This window comes from Eretmochelys imbricata, chromosome 12 (genome assembly GCF_965152235.1).
Source record: "Eretmochelys imbricata isolate rEreImb1 chromosome 12, rEreImb1.hap1, whole genome shotgun sequence".
Classification (NCBI taxonomy): Eukaryota; Metazoa; Chordata; order Testudines; family Cheloniidae; genus Eretmochelys; species Eretmochelys imbricata.
In genome coordinates, this window is record NC_135583.1 from 21,255,564 (window position 1) to 21,277,500 (window position 21,937).

Sequence of the window (21,937 nt, forward strand, 5' to 3'; positions counted from 1 at the left end):
TGATGGCCCATTTTTTTAAATATAAAAAGCATATGTGCCCAATTTACGTATTTACTAATTAAAAAAGCTTCCTGGAAACATTAAGTAGACTATCTTCTGTAACCTTTAACATTGTAGCTAATGGATATAGCCTGGAAATTTTCATAGAAGATTCTCTAAATAATGTAAAATGATTATGAATATGTAACTAGTTAATATGCAGCTATGAAAGGATTATCATGTAGAGGTTAATGAACATGCTGCTCTTATGGTTTGCAGGGCTTTTCTTTTTGTGCTTTTAGCTCACTTCATGCATGGAAAGTCATGTATTGAGAATGGAAAGCTTCCTGTCTTCTTTTTTTTTGTAGCTTCTTCTTTAATGGGGCAATTAAGCTGGAACTTTCTTAAAGGATTTTGTAAACCTTTTTTGTGCACTTAATTTATGTTGTGTACTTTGCAATCTATCAAATCTGAAACAGTGAAATATGTTGATATAATATTCTCTGATTCTTCTACCTGTAAAAGCAGTACTCTGTTGTGTACTACTACTGTTATGAAATGTTGCTACTGTATGTGACATACTAGGAAAGCTTTATTTTAAAATAGATTTATGTATGATGCATTAATAGTATGGTTTTCTGAATGTATATCTTCTAGAAATCTTCCTCTTTGTGCCTAAATTTTTTTAAAGTTAGCAAATACATTAGGTGAGATTATTTTATAGAAATTAAACATAGGATTTAAAATTACAAATTCTTCTCTGACAAAGGACATTTAACCTTGGTGTTAGCACAACCAACTGGATGGCTGAATTTGTCCCAATGTGTTGGATTATTGTGATGGTAGTGAGATCACAAATGTGGGACTAATCCTTCAACCCTTACACATTTGAATAATTTTTAGCTCTCAAAAGAGCCCTGTTCTGTTAGTTTTCAGGCATATTCTCCTATTAATTGCTTTCAAATGTTAGCATTCTTGTGACCATGTGAGAAACAAATTTTTGCAAAAATATCTGAAAAAATGTTATATTGAGATGTCTAGACATGTTTGATTGCTTCATAGCTTCTTTGCATTTCATGTAATTGAGTGAAATTGTCTCTGTTATACTTTTCAATTTGTGTTGTTGAGAGTTCTGTATGTATTTAAACAAAATGTCCATGCAGTTGTGGTACAGCAGACAAACATCTTGACTGTATGTACTATATGTAATAATGTCTATTATTACTAAACTGAGGTATCCTCCCAAACTTAATATTTTAAAGTACGCAGTCTTAAAAATATTCTGAATTGGTTAATTTTCAGTCTCTTTGGGAAGTCTATATTTTGAAGAAATAAGTGGGCTATTCAGATCATAATTGTTTCCTTAAAAAAAAAATAATAGAGGTAATCTGTTTGCATTTAAACACTGTAAAATTCATTTGTACTGTTTTAGAATAAAACTGTAGGTGAAAACATTTGTAGATGTACTGATAAAGTAAAACATTTTCAGGGCTGGTTTTTCTTTTAACTGAACAGGCATGGATGTTACATTGACATCTTGTTATAATTTATATTGGTTTCTTATCCTGCAAAACATGTAACATTGAAAATAGATCTGTAGATTGTACAAAATACTCGTAATCTTGTATCATGTGTCACCTAATAGTTATGGAGCAGGTATTGTACCAAAATCTGAATTGGAAAGCTGTAATTTGTTCTCCAGTTATCAGTCTGCATTAGTGTTGTGATAAAGTGTGCTGCTTAAGAACTAACATTCACATGCCTTTGCATTGACAAATAAAAATGTATATAGAGAAGCTACCAAATCTGTAAAGCTACTGTTCTAGTTTCTGATACATTGACATTGCAGCTGTGTGCTTAGCCTTGTTTTTTCATGAGCAGTTATCTGTTTTAATGACAGGTGGTCACTAGCTGCCAAGAAAAAATCCAGCACTGGTAAGTGAAAAATGTTTGATTACATGCTTAAAATACTGATGAAGTAACCTACTTGTGTTTTAGTAAAGTATCAAGCAATTATAGTATTTATAACAATGTTAGTTAAATTTTACTAGTATACTTAGGGTGTATAGTTTGAGATAGCTCTGACTTATTGCACTGTGCCCTCTTTAAAATTCATATTTTCTTTCCTGTGATATCATTGCTCTAACACACAAATATATTTGAACCTTAACGTGTATGCTTCTTTTATACCCTCTTTCCCCTTGCCATTTTTTGCACCAATAATCTTCTGTAAAGAATACTGAATCTGCCTGACTGGATAAAAAGGTGTCAGCAATTTGGAAGTTATTCCTGGGTATTTTTTGTTTTTTTATTATTATTTATTACTACTACTACAACCACTACAGGAAAGCGCACATGCTTATTTTAAGTAATTTTATGTATATATAGAGAAAACATAATGTTTCAGTATTTTTACAGTAAACTGTTTCGTAAGCATTAATACATGTAATGTTTAGGAAAAAAAGTGTCCCTTTAAAGCATTATCTCTGGGCACTATTTTTTTTCCTGCTGTTTTAATGTGGTAATCCATAGTTAGTAGAAAATATGCCTAGTAAATAGCAGATTCATATGGCATTTGAGGAAAATGTACATTTAATGGTGAATGAAATCTTATGAGTTACAGTGAGATATAACATTTGATCTTACAGATATCAAATTACAATATATCCATGCTGTGTTTACCATGATTTTACTGAGAGAACAACAGGAGCTGTCTTGATTATTGTCTGCAGGGTTATTGCAAAATCACAGCAACTGCCCCTTTAGTGGTGAGATTAAACCTTTGGTTATACACCATCAAGCATATAATATTTTAAATTTATTTTAAGAGGCTTTTTCTTCATGCCTGAGAGATCTCCAAGCAAATAATTTATAGTTAGTGTGTATCAAATGTTTTTAGTTTAAATGCACATAGGCTGCAAGCAGTGGATAAGAGTTTTAAAAAAAAAATCAGGGCAATCTGTACACATCATCATATTAAATTCTGACTATTGGCTTGCAGAAAATAATCTAAAAGTAATATGTTTCACTTATGTTTAAAATTCAGAGACTGCATTAATTTTCAATAAGGAAAGTATTATAGTGGTGCCATTGTTGCTGTTGTAGTTAAATCTGTCAGCATTTCCATAATATGTTTTTCAGGAGTTTATAACTTATCCATACCAATTTAGTCCAGGATATAAGTTCTCATTCTGGGAGTCTTCTTTCCCAAAAAACATTGACCAAAAGCCTAACTTTTTGAACTTTTACAAAATGAAAAGTTTACAAGTTTGTTTGTTTTTGCTTCTATAAGAATGTCTGGAATTTTCTTCAGAGTAACAGCCGTGTTAGTCTGTATTCGCAAAAAGAAAAGGAGTACTTGTGGCACCTTAGAGACTAACCAATTTATTTGAGCATACAGCTCACAAAAGCTTATGCTCAAATAAATTGGTTAGTCTCTAAGGTGCCGCAAGTACTCCTTTTCTTTTTGGAATGTTTTTGTTTGTGTTTTGCTTTTTGGGAGGGTATGGTTTTGTTTTGTTTTAAAACAAACCCTTAGTTAATATCTAATTTTTGGATGTTTTTCATAGAGAACAGGAAGGAAGGATTTGAAATTGGCTGATGTATTTTATATAGCAAAGCAGTTTACAGAGCATGTACATAATTAAAGAAAATGTATTAACATTTGGAGCCACATTGTGCAAGAGCTGCGTGCTATGTGTTTCAGCTGAATAATACCATTTTATGAGAATCTTTAAGTAGCCAATGACACAGATAGATGTTAAATAGAATTGGATGAATAATAGCACAGTTTTAAAATACTCCATTTTAATAAATTTCCATTAAAATTCATTTTTTTCTTTTTAATTAACTTATTTTAAAAGTATAGATTCAGAGACATAAATAACTGCTAAAATAATGAGTAAAGCATGGGGTCAGCTAAAGCATTTCCATTTATAGAGGCACTTCATAAGTTGAATCATTGCTAAATAAATATTTATTCTGCCTGAAAGTATAACACTGTTGTTGGTTTTAATTTTTTAATTGTCTATGCAACCAATAAACCCATGAGTTCACATGATCATGTGTCATTAGATGGGGAGAGAGGAAAACTTCCTATATAAGACTGTTTCAGGTCAATTCAATAAATGGATTTATTTTTATTTTCTTGGTTCTGTTATATCTTTTTAGAGCATTGCTGCATTTTCAGAGACTTCCAGAGTAGAGTATGATCCAGTAAGTTCCACTGAAAAACGAAGGTGCATCTTTTAGTCATTCCCCAATACTCTTTCCACTGAACTTTCTCCGACATAATGGTACGCAACCACATCAAGAAATCAGCTTCCAAGGGTCACTAATATAGAATATGTGCAGTGCCGTAGAATCCTTCTGCCTTTGATGCAGAGCAGTTCCTGCAGCACTCTTATCTGGTTATTCAGTAGTGGTCAACTGCCTAATCCTAAAGGACACCACCTTCTTTTCAGATAAATGGAGAAATTGCTTGTCCTGGCTGTCAAATTTAGGAGATGTTTAGCGCTGAAATGATCATTTTTTCCACTCTTGTTTTCCTAGGGATTCCCCTCTTCGTATTTCAAATATAGCAAAAGGGTTTTGACTGCTATTGCTTCTGTGCATCTTTAATAAAGGTTTTCTTACTTTAGAATATGAATTGTCTTCATATCATAAGCAAGGTGAGATTTGTGATGATGGGTTTTGAAGAGTCTATATCTTGATGTTTTTTTAAACCACACAGAAATACTTAAAAGTTCTTCTATTGCATGTTGCCACTCAGTCTTCAAGATTGTTATCCTTTTGGCCTGTCCTTCAACAGCAAGTGTTGACCTCACACTACATACCCAGCTGATCATCTGTGGGAACAAGTTTTCAAATATTTAATCAGATATCAAAACAAACAAGGTTGCATCGAGATAAACATACTAAGCTTTCGAATTCCAACGATGACCACTGGTAACTGTAGAGTCCCTTTAACAAAAAGCTGGAAATGGTGCAGTGTTAAAGATCTTTATCAAGCCTTCATTTCCAGATTCCTAATTAGATGGTTATATAAAAAAAAAAAGAGAGAAGGAAAATAAAAACTTCTGGCTCTGATTCAGGGGGCCAAAACTGCTAGAAAAATCTCTTTTTATTTTTATATCACTTCCAGCTTTCTAGTCAGCATATTAGCTGAGCAGGATAGACTAAGGGAGAAATCCCTTAGAGAAGTCAGATGAGATAACCACAATAAAATTTTACACTCTGTGCAAAAGCTAACAACTTATTTTCTTTTCTCAGAAGAAAAAGATGCCAGATCTTCAGTCATGTGTCTTAAGGATTCCTGTTCCAAAAAACCTCTTTAGCAGAACGAATTGATTTGTTTCCCTTGACTTCCATCCCCCACACCTCCAACTAGATTTTCTTCTCATAGTAGCAAGCTGAAATAGATTGTCCCCATTTGTTTGGGAGATAAAAATGTGGTATGACTGCATCATTGCTAATTTTCCATAAAAATAGGAATATCGTTGGCGGCAGAGAACAGAGCTTAAGACTTTTCTTCTTCTATTAACAATAAGTTGTCGTCATATTGCTTCTCTTCTAAGACTCTCACTGTACTTCGTAAATGTTAATGAATTTACCTTACAACAGCCCTGTGAAGAAGGGTGACTAATATCATTTTACAGGTGAAGAAACTAAAGCATAAGGGGGCTTGTCTGAGGTTTGTCAGGAAATGTGCAGCAGAACCTGAAATAGGATCCAAGTCTTCAAAAACTATTTTGTGTTTTAATCACAAAGGGTAAAATTTTCAAAAGTGTCTAAAAATAACTTTGGAGCCTTCGTCCATAGTTCAGCATTTTAGACATGTACTTTGAGACTACAAAGTACAGCAGATACCTTGTTGAGTGCTTGAATACTGCAGTGTGTGGTAAAGTTTGATGTTTCTACTGGTGACCACTGTAACAGTAATCTTCCAGCAACTAAAAGAGACAAAAAATTATGGGATTATTGAAACTTGTTTCATAGTCCCAAAATGATCAAAGAGATTCCACTTTATTTGGGAATTGAAGAAGGTCAGTAATAGTTGGTTCGTGTTTTTTAAGGTGTTCATATTGCAGTTTCTTCATCCACCTGGTCAAGCTAGATGTCTGCTTCTAGTAAACAACTGTAAAGGATGCCTACCTGAACACCCTCAGAAAACCACCGGAATTCGCATCTTTTGGTCAACATTTTCAGTTCATATCCATGATGCTGACTTCCATCCCAAGATTAAATACAGGTTGAACCTCTCTAGTCTGGCACCGTAGGGACCTGACCGGTGCTGAACCAGAGAATTTGCCGAACCACGGGAGGTCAATACAGAGTGTCAGCGGGTCTCCATAGGTGTGGGAAGTAGGGTTGTGGTGGGTGTTGCAGCATCCCCAGGCTTTGCACCCACCAGGGGTCCTGGCCGTCAACCCCCCCACCCCACCCGATGGCTCCAATGCCATCCCCAGATCTCAGCTGCTGACCCCTTGCCCGGGGTTCCAGCCTCTTGCCCGGGGTTCCAGCCTCTTGCCCCAGTTCCTCCCTTTCCCTCCGGAGCCTGAACGCCGCGAATCAGGTGTTCGTGGTGCGCTGGGAGGGAGGAGGAGGAGTTGATAAGCTGCCAGCATGCAAGAGGTGCAGGGGGAGAGGGCAGAGAGGTGAGCTTGGCGCTGGTGGATGCTCCACACCCACTAATTTTTCCCTGTGAGTGCTCCAGCCCCAGAGCACCCACGGAGTCGGTGCCTATGCTGGACTATGGATGTTGCCAGACCACAGAGTGCCGGATTAGAGAGGTTCAACCTGTACAAAGATTAATGAGGTGCTGTATTGGGGCAGAAGTAGAGAATGTCCTCTACTCTCAAATGTATATACTTGATGATGCAGTGCACGTGGTAGCTGATAATTTACCTTAAAAAAGTCTTTTTTCCAACACACCAGTTTCAATGTTCTTTCAGAAGAGGGCTGTTTTCTTTTTGTTTGTTTGTATTTTTACTGCCAGCAAACAAGACAACATTCCATAGGTAACGGTTTCTCCCAAGCTCAGAGAGTTCCTGATTTTTTCACAGTATCCACTGTTTGGATTGTTTGGCCAGATCCACCAAGACATTTCTATTTTCTTTGGCCCCTTTCCCAACTTTGTCTCAGCGACCTTTCTTGAAATGGACCAAATACCACTTCCGCACCTCACTGGTCTATCCTAAGTAAATTGATTTTGTGCAGGAAATCTGACAGATTCGTGGAAGGAACCAACCTGAACAATTTGGAAACTTGGTGCAGAGCAGCTAATTGACCATTTAATTATCACAAGTAAGGGTAGTAGTAACGGCTGGGGCCCTTGCACACCCTCTATAGGGACCTTCTGCATATGGATCCATGTCATGCCTGATCTACTGATTGCTACCCTAGTGTGCTATGCCACCAGCTGCCCAGGTTGCTGCAGAAAGTACCAACATGGTCAGAGCTCCAGAGCATGCAGGGTCAGAATTCTCATGGCCAAGAGACTACTCGTAATTGAATCACTTTGGCTTACAGCTTTTAAGTTTACAGGAATGTGTTTTCTATATCTCTTCTTCTGCTGGTGCATGGTTGTGTGAACTCAGTCTCGATAGGTGCTATTGCATATGCTGCTTATGAGTAGGAAACATATTTTGGGGGAGTATGTTTGAAATTATTCTCTTTTGCAATGTAAATTACTGAGATCCCTTCTGGCACTGACTTTCTGACTGCACTTGCCCATAAACATCTTTGTTGTTTAAGATGGGGAGTTTGTTGTCCTATTTAAGACACTTCCAAGATCACAAATTTGTTCATGAGTTGCTATATAGTTGAAATAGGTATTAAAAATGCTCATCCAAGTTGATAGGAAAAGTCATGTACAAAAATTCTGAGGAAATTCTATGGGAAAGAAAATTTCTATGCAGAATGTTCTAAAATGCCCAAAAGAAGAGTAGAGCAATATGTAAACATGCAACAATTGACCATTAGTAATTTTTTCTTGCTCAGGAGAACTAGAGTAATGTTTCACATCTATACTCCTCGTTGATAGGTCAAGAAGCTACAATAACCGTATGGTCAAATCATCATCTTTTAGGAATTTTGACTGTCCATGGGGAGAGAAAATTTAGCTAGAAATCAGATTTAACTTTAGAGTATTGCCCCCTTTTTAAAGCCCACACTGATTGTTCATTGCAAATAAGGTTCTGAAGATTTTGCCTCTTCTAAAATATAAGATGGAATTCCAATTTGTCTTCTAAATTATGATGGTGGTTTAATTGTTGAACCAATACAGTGTGCTGTGAGAGCTATAAAATACAGAGGAAAGCCCTATTCTTTTCCCCAAGGAGCTTGCAATTCAAAAAGATGAGCTTCCAGACTAAAATGAATGATGTCCTTAGCTGGGCCATCACAAAAGAGTTTTTTTAAATAAATTGTTAAAAATGTTAAAGTAAAAAAATTAATCTTCCATGATATAAAATGTATACATTTATGAATAAAAACAGTTCTCCCTCCCGTATCTTTCCATGGAGCACTGAAAATACATCAGCAGAAAACCATTAACTATTTTACATTTAGAAATAATTAAACTCACTTGAATTTGTCAACAGGAGGAAGGTGGAGAATGATTATGAGGCTCTTCAAGAACGTCTCAATACGTTGCCTGATAAACTGTCTTATGATATCATGGTACGTACAGTATAGTTCATTCAAAATAATGGACTCATGGTTTTAGTATCTGAGGTTACTGCACTGGCAGTGAGGTATATTATTCAGGTTTACCATATAGTACTTACTATAATTAATGTATCATTACTAATAGTTAAACCTTTGCTTCTTTTTCTCTCTCTCCTCTTTTTTCAAATCCATAATAAATTATAATGTTACTGACAATTGAGAACTGATGACATAAATGTTAACACAAAATATGACATATTTGGTATACAAATCTATTCTACCGAAAACTGTAATTATGACTGAAATATGGTACTTAGTCATTTCCTGTTAGCCATAGAACAAAGAGGCCATAATATTTTCTGATTCACGGAATTAAACTCTGCGACATTGATTTTTATATAAAAAGGTGGTGCTAATTTTTGTTTTAACGATCTTTATGTTCACATAGTGAGTTCTTGTGCTTTGAGTCATTTCCTAGCAAGCATACTTTAGCCTTGAACACCAACCAGAATTCAAGTTCCTGACTTCACAAAGTTACTATTTTCTTGTTTGAAGCTATTTTGTGCCTAATTCATAATACACTTTGAACGGGACTGAATTGCTGAGTGAATTGGTAATGGGATACAGAATCATTTATCTCTAAGGTGTCACTTCAGAACTACTAAATAAAATTAGTAACCATCTGCTGGTTAGGTGGTATATCAGAATGTGAAACAAACAGGTAGTCTCAGTCCACTTCTAGTTACATCTCACTTGCTGCTCACTGGCATTCAGGTTGTCATTCTCAACAAGGGAAGTCAAAGGCTAAAGTGAGCATGAATGCTGCACTACATTTTCACACAGGTTTTGGGAACTGTATGGTATTGGTGAGCTACTGGTAGAACAGGCTTATACTGCCTGTATTGTGGGTAAAGAAAAGAAGGGTGTTAAACTGATAACACCAATCAGCAGCAGTAACTTTACTGGGGAGGTATGTATGTATGTATGTATGTATGTAGAGAGTTTGCTGTTATCTTGTACTTGAGAGCAAAATGGATAGTCTTGTTTCAAAACATTGCAAAAGTAAACCAGATTAATTGAGCTATAGTTTTTGTTTTAAAGTGACAGTGTCAACTCAGATTTGCCATTTAAAATGTATATTAACAATCCCTGTCCCTTTAGCCAGCTATCTGCCTATGTTTTTAATTTTATACACAGTGCTGCTTTTGTGTGTGTGTAAATGTTGCAAGCTGTCATTTTGAAGGCCTTTTTAATTTCAGCCTGGGAGAGTACATCTTTAAGAGGAATATCCTCCTCAGAATCTTTCTTCAAGAGGCTCTCCCTCCCCTCCTACCTCCCACTCTCCAATATGTGCTCCAGGCATTGCCACCTACTGGCTTTTCCTTCTGGAGAAGAGGAACTGCCATGAGAGGAAGAAAATATGTGGTCCAAATGCCCTGTACTATGATATGAGGGATGAAGGGGTGGTGCTCCTGCCCTCAAGAAGTGAGGGAAGACAATGATCCAGGAAGTGTGTCTGAAGTGAGGAAGTGCTGGTCCAAGGTTGCAGGGTGACAACTCTTTCTCCTCTGGTGGAGAGTTACTTGACTATAAGCTGAGCTGGGTGGTAGCTGCTTGACTTGTTCCTCCTTCTGTTTCTCTTCAGCTGGATCACAGCTGATGGCTAACACGTATGACCTTCCCCCTTTGAAGTTCAAGCCTGAATGAGAACCAGATATGGGAGATGAGGCTGGTGGGTGGGCAATTAGTACATCAGGGATAGGGTTAGTGTGGGAGAGGGTCTAGCACTTATAAGGCCTGAGTGGGCCTAGCCTAAGTGAGTAGTGTGGGGTCTGCCTGTAGCTTATGTGTAAAGTGAGCTAGTCTGTGGGGTGGGTGGAAGGATCATAAACATAGTGTCATGTCTACTGTAAACTTCAAGAAAACTGAATACACACTTTTTAGAAATTTGTCTTAAGTAATGTATTTACCACTAATTATTTACTCCCATTGCCAATACTCAGATTTTAAATCATTTATTGCTTCCTGTTCCTATGAGTTATTGGAGGAAGACATATATGGCTTCCAGAACATTGCATGAGGATGATGTTACCCTCATGTTGGTGAATGAGAACAGGAGGTGTGTGGATTAGTAAACAAACACTCCCACTCTACAGGAGTATTGGCAGCTAGCAAAAATTTTAGGCTGGAGACAAGCAAATTTGATTTGGGGAAAAATTGGGGTTTCTAAATAGGTGGTAGTAATACAACTAAATAAAACAACTGATATTTGAGTTGACTTCCTTTAAATAACATTTTTGTTATAAATCTGAGCAATGTTGTACTTAACTGGGAAGTGAAAACACTTATTTTATGTATAATAGTTTCCAATCATATAAATGAGATATAATATTTTTATTTTAAAAACCTAAGTAGCAATATAGTATAACGTTTTTTGTTTTCCTGTCAGCATCCGTTAGTACTTAAGTTTTATGCCTCAGAAGGGTTTTCTGGTTAAATATTAACCTGTTCTGTTTGGCACAATATTAAATTCAAACTGTGGTTGGGATTCAGGTCGGGTAATTTGAATGTTTGTCCTGTGTTTGTGATTAAATAACAGTGCTATAGAGTTTTGAGTCCTTCTCACCATGGTTGAATGTTAGTTTATTTGTTCGGTGAAGTGCTCATTAATGACCATCTAATTTAATTTTTAATAGTGGTTTTTAGCTGTTTGCTTTTTGACTTTGACAGGTACCTTTTGGTCCCCTTGCCTTCATGCCAGGAAAACTTGTCCATACCAATGAGGTCACTGTTCTGCTTGGGGACAACTGGTTTTCCAAATGCTCAGCTAAGCAGGCCATTGGCCTGGTTGAGCACAGGAAAAAACGTATGTATATTTATAAACAATTATTATTTGAGTCAAAATTATTAGCTCCATATTAAAAATATATAAAACTGGAGGACACAATTTTTAAGTATCCTTTGACATTGCATTTCTTTTAAAGATTTATAGGTCTGGTAGTATGATTTAAAAAAAAGTTTAAGTAGCTTTTGCAGACTACAGTATTTGGTTTGATGAACTGACTTATGAAAATCTGGTTTGGAAGTAATTATCTGCACAGCACAGTTCCATAAGATGTCAGGTAAGAGTGGGAAATGTGGTGGTTTTTTTGGTTTTTTTAAGCCCTTATCAAAACTTTTAGACACTCTAAAATAAATAATTTTACCAAAATCCAGTTGTTGTTCACATTAGTAAGCCAATACAAGATGATGATCAATCAAAGGTTGTTCAGATATAAAGTTAAATGTGTAAAAACAAACCAATTCTGTTAAAATCAAGTGTTCACAGACTTTCATAGTGAGGACTGTGTCTATAGACAGTCTCTCAGACACCACGTTTTACATTTGTGATCATGCTGACCACCTCTTTTTCAGCTCGCTTTTACATATCCTCCCTGTAAATTGCAGCAATTGCTTACATGAAATAGTAGTAATAAGAAAATATTTATTTCTTTTAACTTTAATATGCTAAATGCTTTATTCTTTTTGAAAAAAGTGAATCACGCTACTTTTGCTCTTCATTTAATCTGTCCCTCCCATGTGCGCTGGTTGTCTCCCTCTGCACTTTCTTCCCTGGCACGTGGTTTTCTTCTGTTTTCCTTCTCTGGACATGCTGCTCAGTTCCTTTTGCTCCATTCTCCTGGGGACACTCCACTTCCACTGGGGGCAGGCAGATCAAGTATCACTGTATGCTCTTGTGTCTTTCCTCCTTTTATGTAGCAGCAGCCCCTAGTAAAGGCAGCTGATTTGCAGTTCATTGTCTCCAGCCAGTTTTACTTGTCACCAGACTCCTTGCTTTAAAGGCACACTCCATGTGCCTTTAGAAGCGCTTGGAAAGGGGGACAGCCAGCTATGTGATCAGACAACTTTCTGGACCACCAGCAAGTGTTCTTCACACCACAATTTAGCTTTAGTTTAATTTGCTGTGTTTATAATATGAGCCTGAAATATCAGTTTAGACGTCAAAAAAGGAAAAAAGTGGCACTTTTTAGCTATGAGCTACTAATATATTTTTCAGATTAGCATTTGAGTTATATTTTATATCAGTTTTAATTCTAAAAGTTTCGTAATCTGCCTTGTATCTAAATTTCTTTTCATTACCACTTTACCCTGGTTAGTTATCGATGTTGCTGCCTGTAGTGCAAAACCTCAGAGGCTCCCCTCTTTGTATGATTTATTTTATGTTTATAAAGAGTAGGCATGCATATAGGAAAATAAATATATCTTCTTTAAAAAAAATTCTTTATGAAGAGTTTTAACAAAAAGGTAATTTGTATTTCACCTGTTTTATTTCTTTATCCTGTTCCCTGGGGATCACTTAGCAACAGTTGCCACATATCAGTGAAAACTTCGTTCTTATTCACTGTAACCTATGTTACTTAATGTGATTTCTGCTAGATTTGAGATTCATTTTCCTTTTTTGTTATATCTTACCAGTGTTGTCACTACTAAACTCAGTGAAACTCACTTGACCTTTGCATAGTAGATGTCTGATAACACCAAGTACTCTGCCAGAACATATGCACTAGTAGACGTGGGATTTTTTTTTCTGATCTTTTAAATTGCATTAGAATATGAACTCGGAAGTTTTAAGTTCTTTTGAAGCAGAATACTGAAGGATATCTAGATATAAGGCCTCCATTCTGACAATGTCTCAGATATCACTTTTTGTCCGTATGATGGTTGCCAGTGGGAGGCTCCAAAACACTGATGTTAACTAAAAATTTTCATTTCAAATACTAAGTACAGTTTCTGTATAAGAACCTTATTAACGTACATGACATACAAAAATAGGAATTATTTTCAGTTGATATAATCACCTATGAAAAACACATGGAAACACAGAGTTATGAAATTCCTTCAACCATTTTCTAGTAAGGTGAGGCAACTAAGAATAGAATTGTAAATAATTTCCCTGTTTTACCTTTTTTTAAAAGTAGAAAAGCTATCTTAGATACATAAAATAATTGCAGGCCATTGGTATAAAATGTGAACTAACCACTGGTGACACTTATAAACATGAAATAGTGTTACTTCATAAAAGATTTTGTAAAACATACTTTACATATTGCAGTGCAGTTGTTTTAATAGGCTAGGTCTCATTGATTTCAATGGGATTTTTGTATGTTATAAAAGTGGCTTCATAATTTACAGTGTGATAAATATTGGCATTATCATTATATTGGTGCATCATTGTTGGATTCCAATACCCCTTTTTTTGTTTTGAACACATTTATCAGGACTAGGTCCATCCCTATGGGAAAAGAGGAAAAGCTGTTTCAAGGGATCAAACTCTTGCTGTCTCAAAAATGATGGACAGTAGCAGTAAAGTCCCAATTGAACAAAGCATGCGCTTAAGGCTAGCACATGCTTTCAGTGCTTTGCTGAGTTAAGAATTAAGGTCAAATGGACAACAGTATAGGAGAGATTCAAGCTGAAATCTCTTGTGATTAAAATGTGAGGATTTCTATTGATGATTCTTTTCTTCTAGGACTTATACTTTATGTAATTGACAGTCTCGTACTCATATTTCCAAACATTAGGATTTTTTTGTAGTATTAGGTATTTTTAAATTAAAAGATAAATAGAATTTTTGACAATACAAGTTATGTTCTCACATTAGCATTATAAAAAGATGATGCCGATATATCAAATTATACCAGCAGAATAGCGTCAAGGTCATTAATGTTATGGGTAAAAGTAGGATTTTTTACTGTTTGTAAGTTATAACAATTACTTATATATTAAATCATTCATTTTCCTCTTTACTAATAGCCTTTAAACTAGTTCTTTAAAAGGGATTGTTGGTAAAAATGTTGCAGGCTCATCTTTTGTCTCTCTAGTAGTTCTGAAATGCCCAGGTACAACAGAATAATTTATCAGTTGAAATTTATTTAATGTAAATGGTTGATTAAAGGATGACTGCTATTGAGTTTTAAATTAAATGGTTTTAACTGAGATCACTTTAGAAAAATACTAATTTCAGTGCATAAACTTTTGTTGTTTTTTAACTTTTGAGTTAGACCTTGAGCTATTCAGTAGTCTGATTGGTTGAAACAGATTTCAACTGGTATAACACAGGATAATTGCTGTTGTCAAATGTTACTCTTTTCATAAAATATTGATCATGTCTTCCTGTGTAGCATTTATGTGGATTGCAATAAGTCTTTCATTTACTATACAATTATACGACATACCTAGATGCTCAGGTAGTTACAGAACTCTGTAAAAGTCAAAACTAGATCTAGTAAAGTTTGTAGAATAGACAAGTATATTTTAAAATTATTTTTTAAATTAAAAGGTAATGAAATATAGTAGTGTATAAAATCTAGAAATACAGGTAATGGTAACTACCTTACACACTTGCTCATGTATATAAATGAGAAGAAAAAAGTGAAGTAGATTAAAGATACACATATACCAAATTCCATTATAATAAAAGAAATTAGCTTTTTAAGTATGTCACAGTTTAGCACAACAATAATGCAATAGTCATTTTTTTTCTTACAATTATCTTGCTTAAGGTACTTCATAATATTTCTGTTCTCCTCAAGGCATGTCTGTATTGTTTCAGAATTCAAAGAGGGAATAAAGATTCCTTTTTGTGAATATGGGATTATACCCTTTACGTGTTTGTGATGATATAAATTAATTTCCTCCCTATATCAGTAATCGCATTAATTTCTTAAAATGGGGAAATTTTCATTACAATAGTCCCTGTGATAGTTACTATAGAAAGAAATCAAATAGTTTTTCGTGTAAATATTTGTGGATTAATTCAATATGTTTGTTTGATATTCCAAGCGTCTGAATACTTTAAAAGGTAGGAAATTAAACCACAAGCACCACCCCCTCCAGAAAAAACCCCACAACCCCCCAAAAAACCAACAACCTAGGAGTGGTTTATTGTGTTCAAATCTGTAGAATAAAAAATAAAATTCTACTTAAAGAACTCTTGAACTGCTTAGTAATTGTACTTCCAGTGTATGTAAGAATACCCTTGCAGTGTGATGCTGCAAATGAATTCATGAAATGAAAATACTGATTACATTAACATACAGTATTGTGATAGTACCCAATTGTAAATTGCAGTATGTAACCTTTAATACAAATATTTGTGTCAATCAAAATTGACCGATGTTTTAGATTGCAGAATTATACAGTGTTTTTCAAAAATCATTGTTTATAATAAGATAAAACCAGGCAGATAAGAGAAAAGGCTGAATTTGTTCATTATCAGTGTTAAAAGAGAGAAAAATATTGCCTACGATAAATAAATAAAATAAAAGCTTTCCATTTTCTGTATAAGAATAAGTAGGATCTTGAGGATCAACACCTTTATCATTTCAACTGGGGTATGTGAAAGTATATTGGTTAAAACAAAACAGTTGACGTTTACTTGTCCACCATTTTTTTGGGAAGGGAGCATGAGAAGGCATAATGTTATGGAAGAAGTGTCCCTTGTTTTTCTTTATTAGCATAACAATATTGATGTTTTACTTTTAACTGTTGGTTCGTGCATCTGTGTCTGTCTGTCTGTCTGTTTAGATCTCCCTGTGTATTGCAGAATTACAGAATATTCTGTTACCATAGTATTAAACATTTTTTAGCTGATGCTTTTTAAAAAAAATATTTCACCAGTTTATTTGATGACCCCTATCACTTCCTCATTTATCCTTGTTATATAAGGAACTGATTCTGTGAGCTCTTAAGGGCCCTAAAATTGCTCAGCAACTCCCAGGAGGCATTTAGTTTCTCATAGGACCATGGCCTAAGCATTTTAACCAATGTAAGGAGGAAAAGATCAAGGAGGAAAAGTTCTTTCCAGTCAGTGCTTGATAAGTTCAGACTTTCCAAATATCAGTGAGGATGTTGTCTTAAGGAGTTGTCTACACACAGTTTTTGTACCAATTTGACCCTATTTGTTTAGAAATCAATATAGTTAAATTGGTGCATCTCCCAAGTATGGATGCTGTTACACAAGTAGATGGGCCTAAGAGGCAAGTCTTAAAGGTTTATTGTAATTGCTCAGATAAGGAGGAAATTTACCAAGCAAATAAAGGGTTTAAACCCAAATATACCAAAAGGAATCTTTGTTCTCTTTGAAGCTTGAAACAATACAACCCTAAAAAATGTTTGGTTGTATAGAGGAGAGTTTTGAAAAGCATCTAGTTCTGTAGATAGTTTTTCAAAGCTACATATCTCATTTGATCTCAGTGACCAATAATAGTCTGTTGAATTAATACCAGTTTTAATTTTAGTTATAAACCAGATAAAGTTTCTTAAGTGCCAAATCCACCCACACAAATCTTTAAAAGCAAGGAAGTAACAAATTAAAGGAACCTTTTTGTGCTTTAACACCCACTCATCACATTAACTGTTCTCTGCACTCTCTTCCATCTCCAACCTATTAAGAAGTAGAATACACTCTTGCAAAAAACCAAACCCTTAACTCCAACCTCAGTAACGTTAGCATATATTTATTGTGTACATTCCTCAATAATGTTAGCATATATTTATTGTATACGTTATATGTGTGCACTGGTTAAATGTATGACATGATATATTATTTGTTCACGGAGTAAGTCACATTCATTATAGATGATGAAGGGATCTAACCACTAAATATAAGTTGTACAGGAAGTTATACACTATGGTTACACATCCAAACCAATGTCTCAAGAGGAGACTCGTGGCTGACTTTCTTAAATTTTCCTTCAGCATTAAGCAAATGTACCTAAATGTATTTGTAGAAGGGTTTTGTGTGTTCACAAAGACCACCAAGAGATTAACATGAAAAAAGCAAGGCAGACCAGTTGATATAGCTCCAATCCATTTCTGCTCTGTCCTGTTTCACATAATTTAACCTTTCAAAGTAGATCAACCTGTTCTCACTGTTCTTATCTCCCATAGCCATTTAAATTCCAAAGTAACAGACAGAATCCAGTAGTAACCAAAATAATGTTTCTGGTTCTCCAAATCCTTATAGACAACACTCCTAGGATGTTAACATTGAACAGAGATAATTGCAATTTATATCCAGCCAATTTAATTAACCCATTGAAACCAAAATGCACAGATGAGAATTCATGCCGGTTTGGCATTAGTATGTTGTCGTGTCTTGTAAAAACTGTCTTCAGAGGGCTTTATTTCAGCATGATAAAATGAATTCTTCTGCTAAATTATAGTTTTTCTCCCCTTAAATCAGAGTTGGTAAGATTAAACAGAGGAAGTGTCTTTAAAATGGCACTTTGTACTATAATAGTAGGCTTGGAAGGATTAGATTTTTATTAGTAAATGTTGATTTCACTATAAACAAACCAATGAAAAAATTACAGATAGATAAAATAAGAAAAATCCTGCTTGAAAACGTATGAGTTTTATTTTTGTATATTTTCACGTGATGTTGACAATTTGTGTTTGTAATGCTTATAAAGCTTTAGCTTTTTGAATCTCAGCATCTACTATTATTAAAGAATTATTGCCTGACTCCGACCTTAATTTTGTGGAGCTATGAAAATTTAAATCAATCAAATAGGAAAAAAAAAAAGCTTAAAAACAAACATTGATTTTATCCATCAAAACTATAAACAAATACGAATCAAATTCTGCCAAGCCTAACAATAAGCTAGGGCAGCCAAGGAATTTGTCCTCAAAAAGTCCCTTCAAACTGATATTATGATGGCTAAAGGCTGAGAACCAGTTAGCCATTGGTTTCTGTAAATATTCACAGAAAAAAACTACAAATAATGTTTTTTGATTGTAGCAACTTTTTTGTCCTTTTCTCAATTCTAGAAACCAGCCTTAGAAATTCCACCTTGTCTATAATGCTAAATTACCTTTTCTGAGTTAGAAAAGGAGTACTTGTGGCACCTTAGAGACTAACCAATTTATTTGAGCATGAGCTTTCGTGAGCTACAGCTCACTTCATCGGATGCATACCGTGCTGCAGTTTCCACGGTATGCATCCGATGAAGTGAGCTGTAGCTCACGAAAGCTCATGCTCAAATAAATTGGTTAGTCTCTAAGGTGCCACAAGTACTCCTTTTCTTTTTGCGAATACAGACTAACACGGCTGTTACTCTGAAACTTTTCTGAGTTGTTTAACAAAAACAAGCAAAGAATATTAGAGTTTACCTGAAAGCCACATCAGCCTTCCGTAAAATGATTGAATGTGACAAAGTTGGACAACTTCTAGTTCAATCCTTCTTTAAACCACAGAGGAGCTTAAACCACAGAGCAGGGGGAGGAGAAGGCTATGAAGCCTCACTTTAAGGACATGTTTTCTGTTGATGCTCATTTAATAAGGAGTTACAACTCTTTAAATGGATTGTTTCTTTTTATATCTGGGGAATTTAAAAATTCAAATACATCTTGGCCTGTAACAAAGACTTTTAAAATGTATAAGGCCAAGTCTAAGGCACAAAATCCTGTGCTCTGCTCCAGGGTTACATGCACCCACCGTTGTGCCATGAGACTGAGGCTTCGAAACTAACAGACTCAAACATAAGAAGGGCCTTTCCTTTGGGTAATGGAAGATCTGTATCTTCTATATATAATAGGAATCAGTATGGTCCAGTAGACTGACCACAGGATGGGGAGCTAGGAACTGCTTTATAATCCCAGCTGTCCTGCTGATTTATGTGTGGCCTAGGGCAGATCACTTAAGCTGTCTGTTCTTCATCTGTAAAATAGGAAAAAGAAATACTTATCTAGCTCACAGGGGTATTGGGAGATTAGTGAATGCTTGTACAGCATTTTAAAATGTAAAGCACTACATAAGTGCTGAGTATTATTACATAACAGACCAAACTGTTGCACACTAGTGTGGTCACAGAAAGTAAAATTGAAACATGGCTTTCAAGAAAAAAAGATAATCTAGATCAATATGTTGAACAATATGTAGATGAGGAGACAGTGACTGAAAACTAGTGATGTTTAGGAGACAGTTGAGCATCACATTTACTATGAATGTAAAATAAAAGCCTGAAGAAAATTGGTCTCAAACTAGAAATGTATGTATATTGGGACTACCTTCAGGAACTGAAAGCACAGATGGAAACATTTTGTGCAGAAGCTAGTGCCCACTTTCTTTGTTTTGGACTTTGGAGGGTATCTTATATATTGAAAAAGCTACAGAATGTGTGATAGGAATAAACTAATGAGCTAAAATAATGGATGCGAGAGGTGATTGTTGCAGTGTCTGTCATTGAGGAACATGAAACTCTTGAAGGAGTTGCTTTCAACTAGACTTAGGATATTTTTTGGAAATAATACTTCAGCCAGATGTGTGCTGTAGAAAGAACAAATGTGGATCAGTTATCAGAGGAGGACCAAAAGAGTTGATTGGTTTGACGAAGATAATTAAAATATGTATCCATTCGGTCTTTATTTATTTTAAAAGACCAATATGTTTGAAATATATATGTAAAAATATTTCCTAGTTTGACATTGATGCTGTAGATATGATTTTGAAAGAACAACATGTAAAGTTTTCCTTGAGTATCTTTTGCAAGACTAATATAGTGGACCCTTTATAAACTGTGTAATGTAAATAGTTATATTTTCTGAGAACTTTTTAATACGGTATGTTGTTAAATTTCAAGCAAAGTGGGCATATAAGTGAATTTTTGTGAAGTTAGATAGTCTAATAATGTTGGTAGTCATTGTGCTCCAGTTTTCCCATCTCCTATATAATTTGTCCCAGTTGGTGGTCACAGTTTCTCCTCTGCTGACCCATTTATTATGATTGTTTATTTTTTGTATTATTATAGTGCCTAGAAGCCATAGTCCAGGACCAGGAACATGACCCCATTGTACTAGGCACTGTATAAACGTAGAACAAAAATATATCTGCACCCAAACGGCTTACTGTCTAAGTATAAGACAAGAGACAACAGTTGAATTCAGACAGATGGGAGAATATGAAAAATCAGTGAGACTGTATTGGCCAGTATGGTAGGCAGTAGTGTCAGCAAACCAACAACATAACCCTAGTCAAGCTTTTTGTAGGCATCATGGCAGAGGAGAGTTTGAAGGAATATAATGATGTAGCTTTTCAGATGTTTACAGGGAGTTTCTCCCAAGTGTGTGGGGCAGCAGGGTAGAGATCATGAAGAGGCTTATTTGAAAATGTAACACGAGTGTTGGAGACTGTTGTCATAGGCCAACTCTAAGTGCATGTCAACACTATGATAGTGAATGAGAGATTACAGGTATGGTGGGGTAGACCTTAAAGTGCCTTGAAAGTGAAGCTAAGCAGCTTATTATGTTTGATGCAATAAAGAAGGGGGATCCAGTGGAGTGATTCAAACGGGGGAAGGGGGGAGGATATAGTCAAAGCAATGATCTAGCAATACAGTCTTTTCAGCAGTATTCTGAATGGATATGAGCAGGGCAAGATTACATTTATCAAGACCAGTAAAAGGATGTTGCAGACATTGAAAAGTGATATGATGAGAAACCCTGGAGAAGAGTGTTAGCTATGTGGATGGATATGAAAGCCCATGTCTTAGTGATGTTATGCAGAAATAATCTGCAAGATTTAGAAGTAGCCTGTATGTGAAGACCCAGAGAGAGATTTGAGTCAAAGATGACATCCAGGATCTGAGTGACAGGCAGAGGGTGGTGGTGTTGTCCACAATCATTGAGAAGGAAGGTGGTATCGGGCAGGGGTTGGAGGGAAATATTATGAGCTCTGTTTTAGCCATGTTGAACTTGACCTGACGGCTAGACAACCACGTGAAGATTTCAGAGAGAGGCTGAGATTTTAGTTTGGAAAGAAGTGGACAGGTCTGGAGTAGAGAGGTAGGTCTCTGATTCTTCAGCATAGAGGTAATTGAATTTGTTTGGGATATGAGATCACCTTGTTTCTGGGTATAGTGGGAGAAGAGAAGGGGACCAAAGAGAGAGAGCCCTGCTGAAGCCCCACAGAAAGTTGGTTGGGAGATGAGCAGGATCCTCTGAAGAGCATGCTGAAGGAGTGATTGGAGAGGTAGGAGGAGAGCCAAAGAGGAGACAGTCATGAAAGCCAAGGGAAAACAAGATTTTATCTCGTTTTGTTTTTATCTCTTGTATTTTATCTCTCATGAGAGGGACAAAGTAATTTTTATTTTGAAAGCTCAACATCCAACTCTTTGTCTCTGTAAGTTATGACTGGTTCATTTTGTAAACATTGTATGATTATTAATATGAATTTATACAGCATCATAATTTTGCATGGTGCTGTAGTGATTGAGAGGCATGTCCC

At 35.5% G+C, this 21,937-nt stretch overlaps 1 protein-coding gene across 3 annotated transcripts in view; it reads left to right on the forward strand.

The window, feature by feature from the left end:
• Window positions 1-21,937, forward strand: part of URI1 (URI1 prefoldin like chaperone) — a 58,525-nt gene that overhangs the window by 14,915 nt on the left and 21,673 nt on the right. For all 3 annotated transcript variants that reach the window (XM_077830672.1, XM_077830671.1, XM_077830670.1), the window contains 3 exons: window positions 1,880-1,914; window positions 8,583-8,661; window positions 11,380-11,515. In XM_077830672.1, the coding sequence (XP_077686798.1) occupies window positions 1,880-1,914; window positions 8,583-8,661; window positions 11,380-11,515 (250 nt within the window). The remainder of the gene's footprint in view (window positions 1-1,879; window positions 1,915-8,582; window positions 8,662-11,379; window positions 11,516-21,937) is intronic.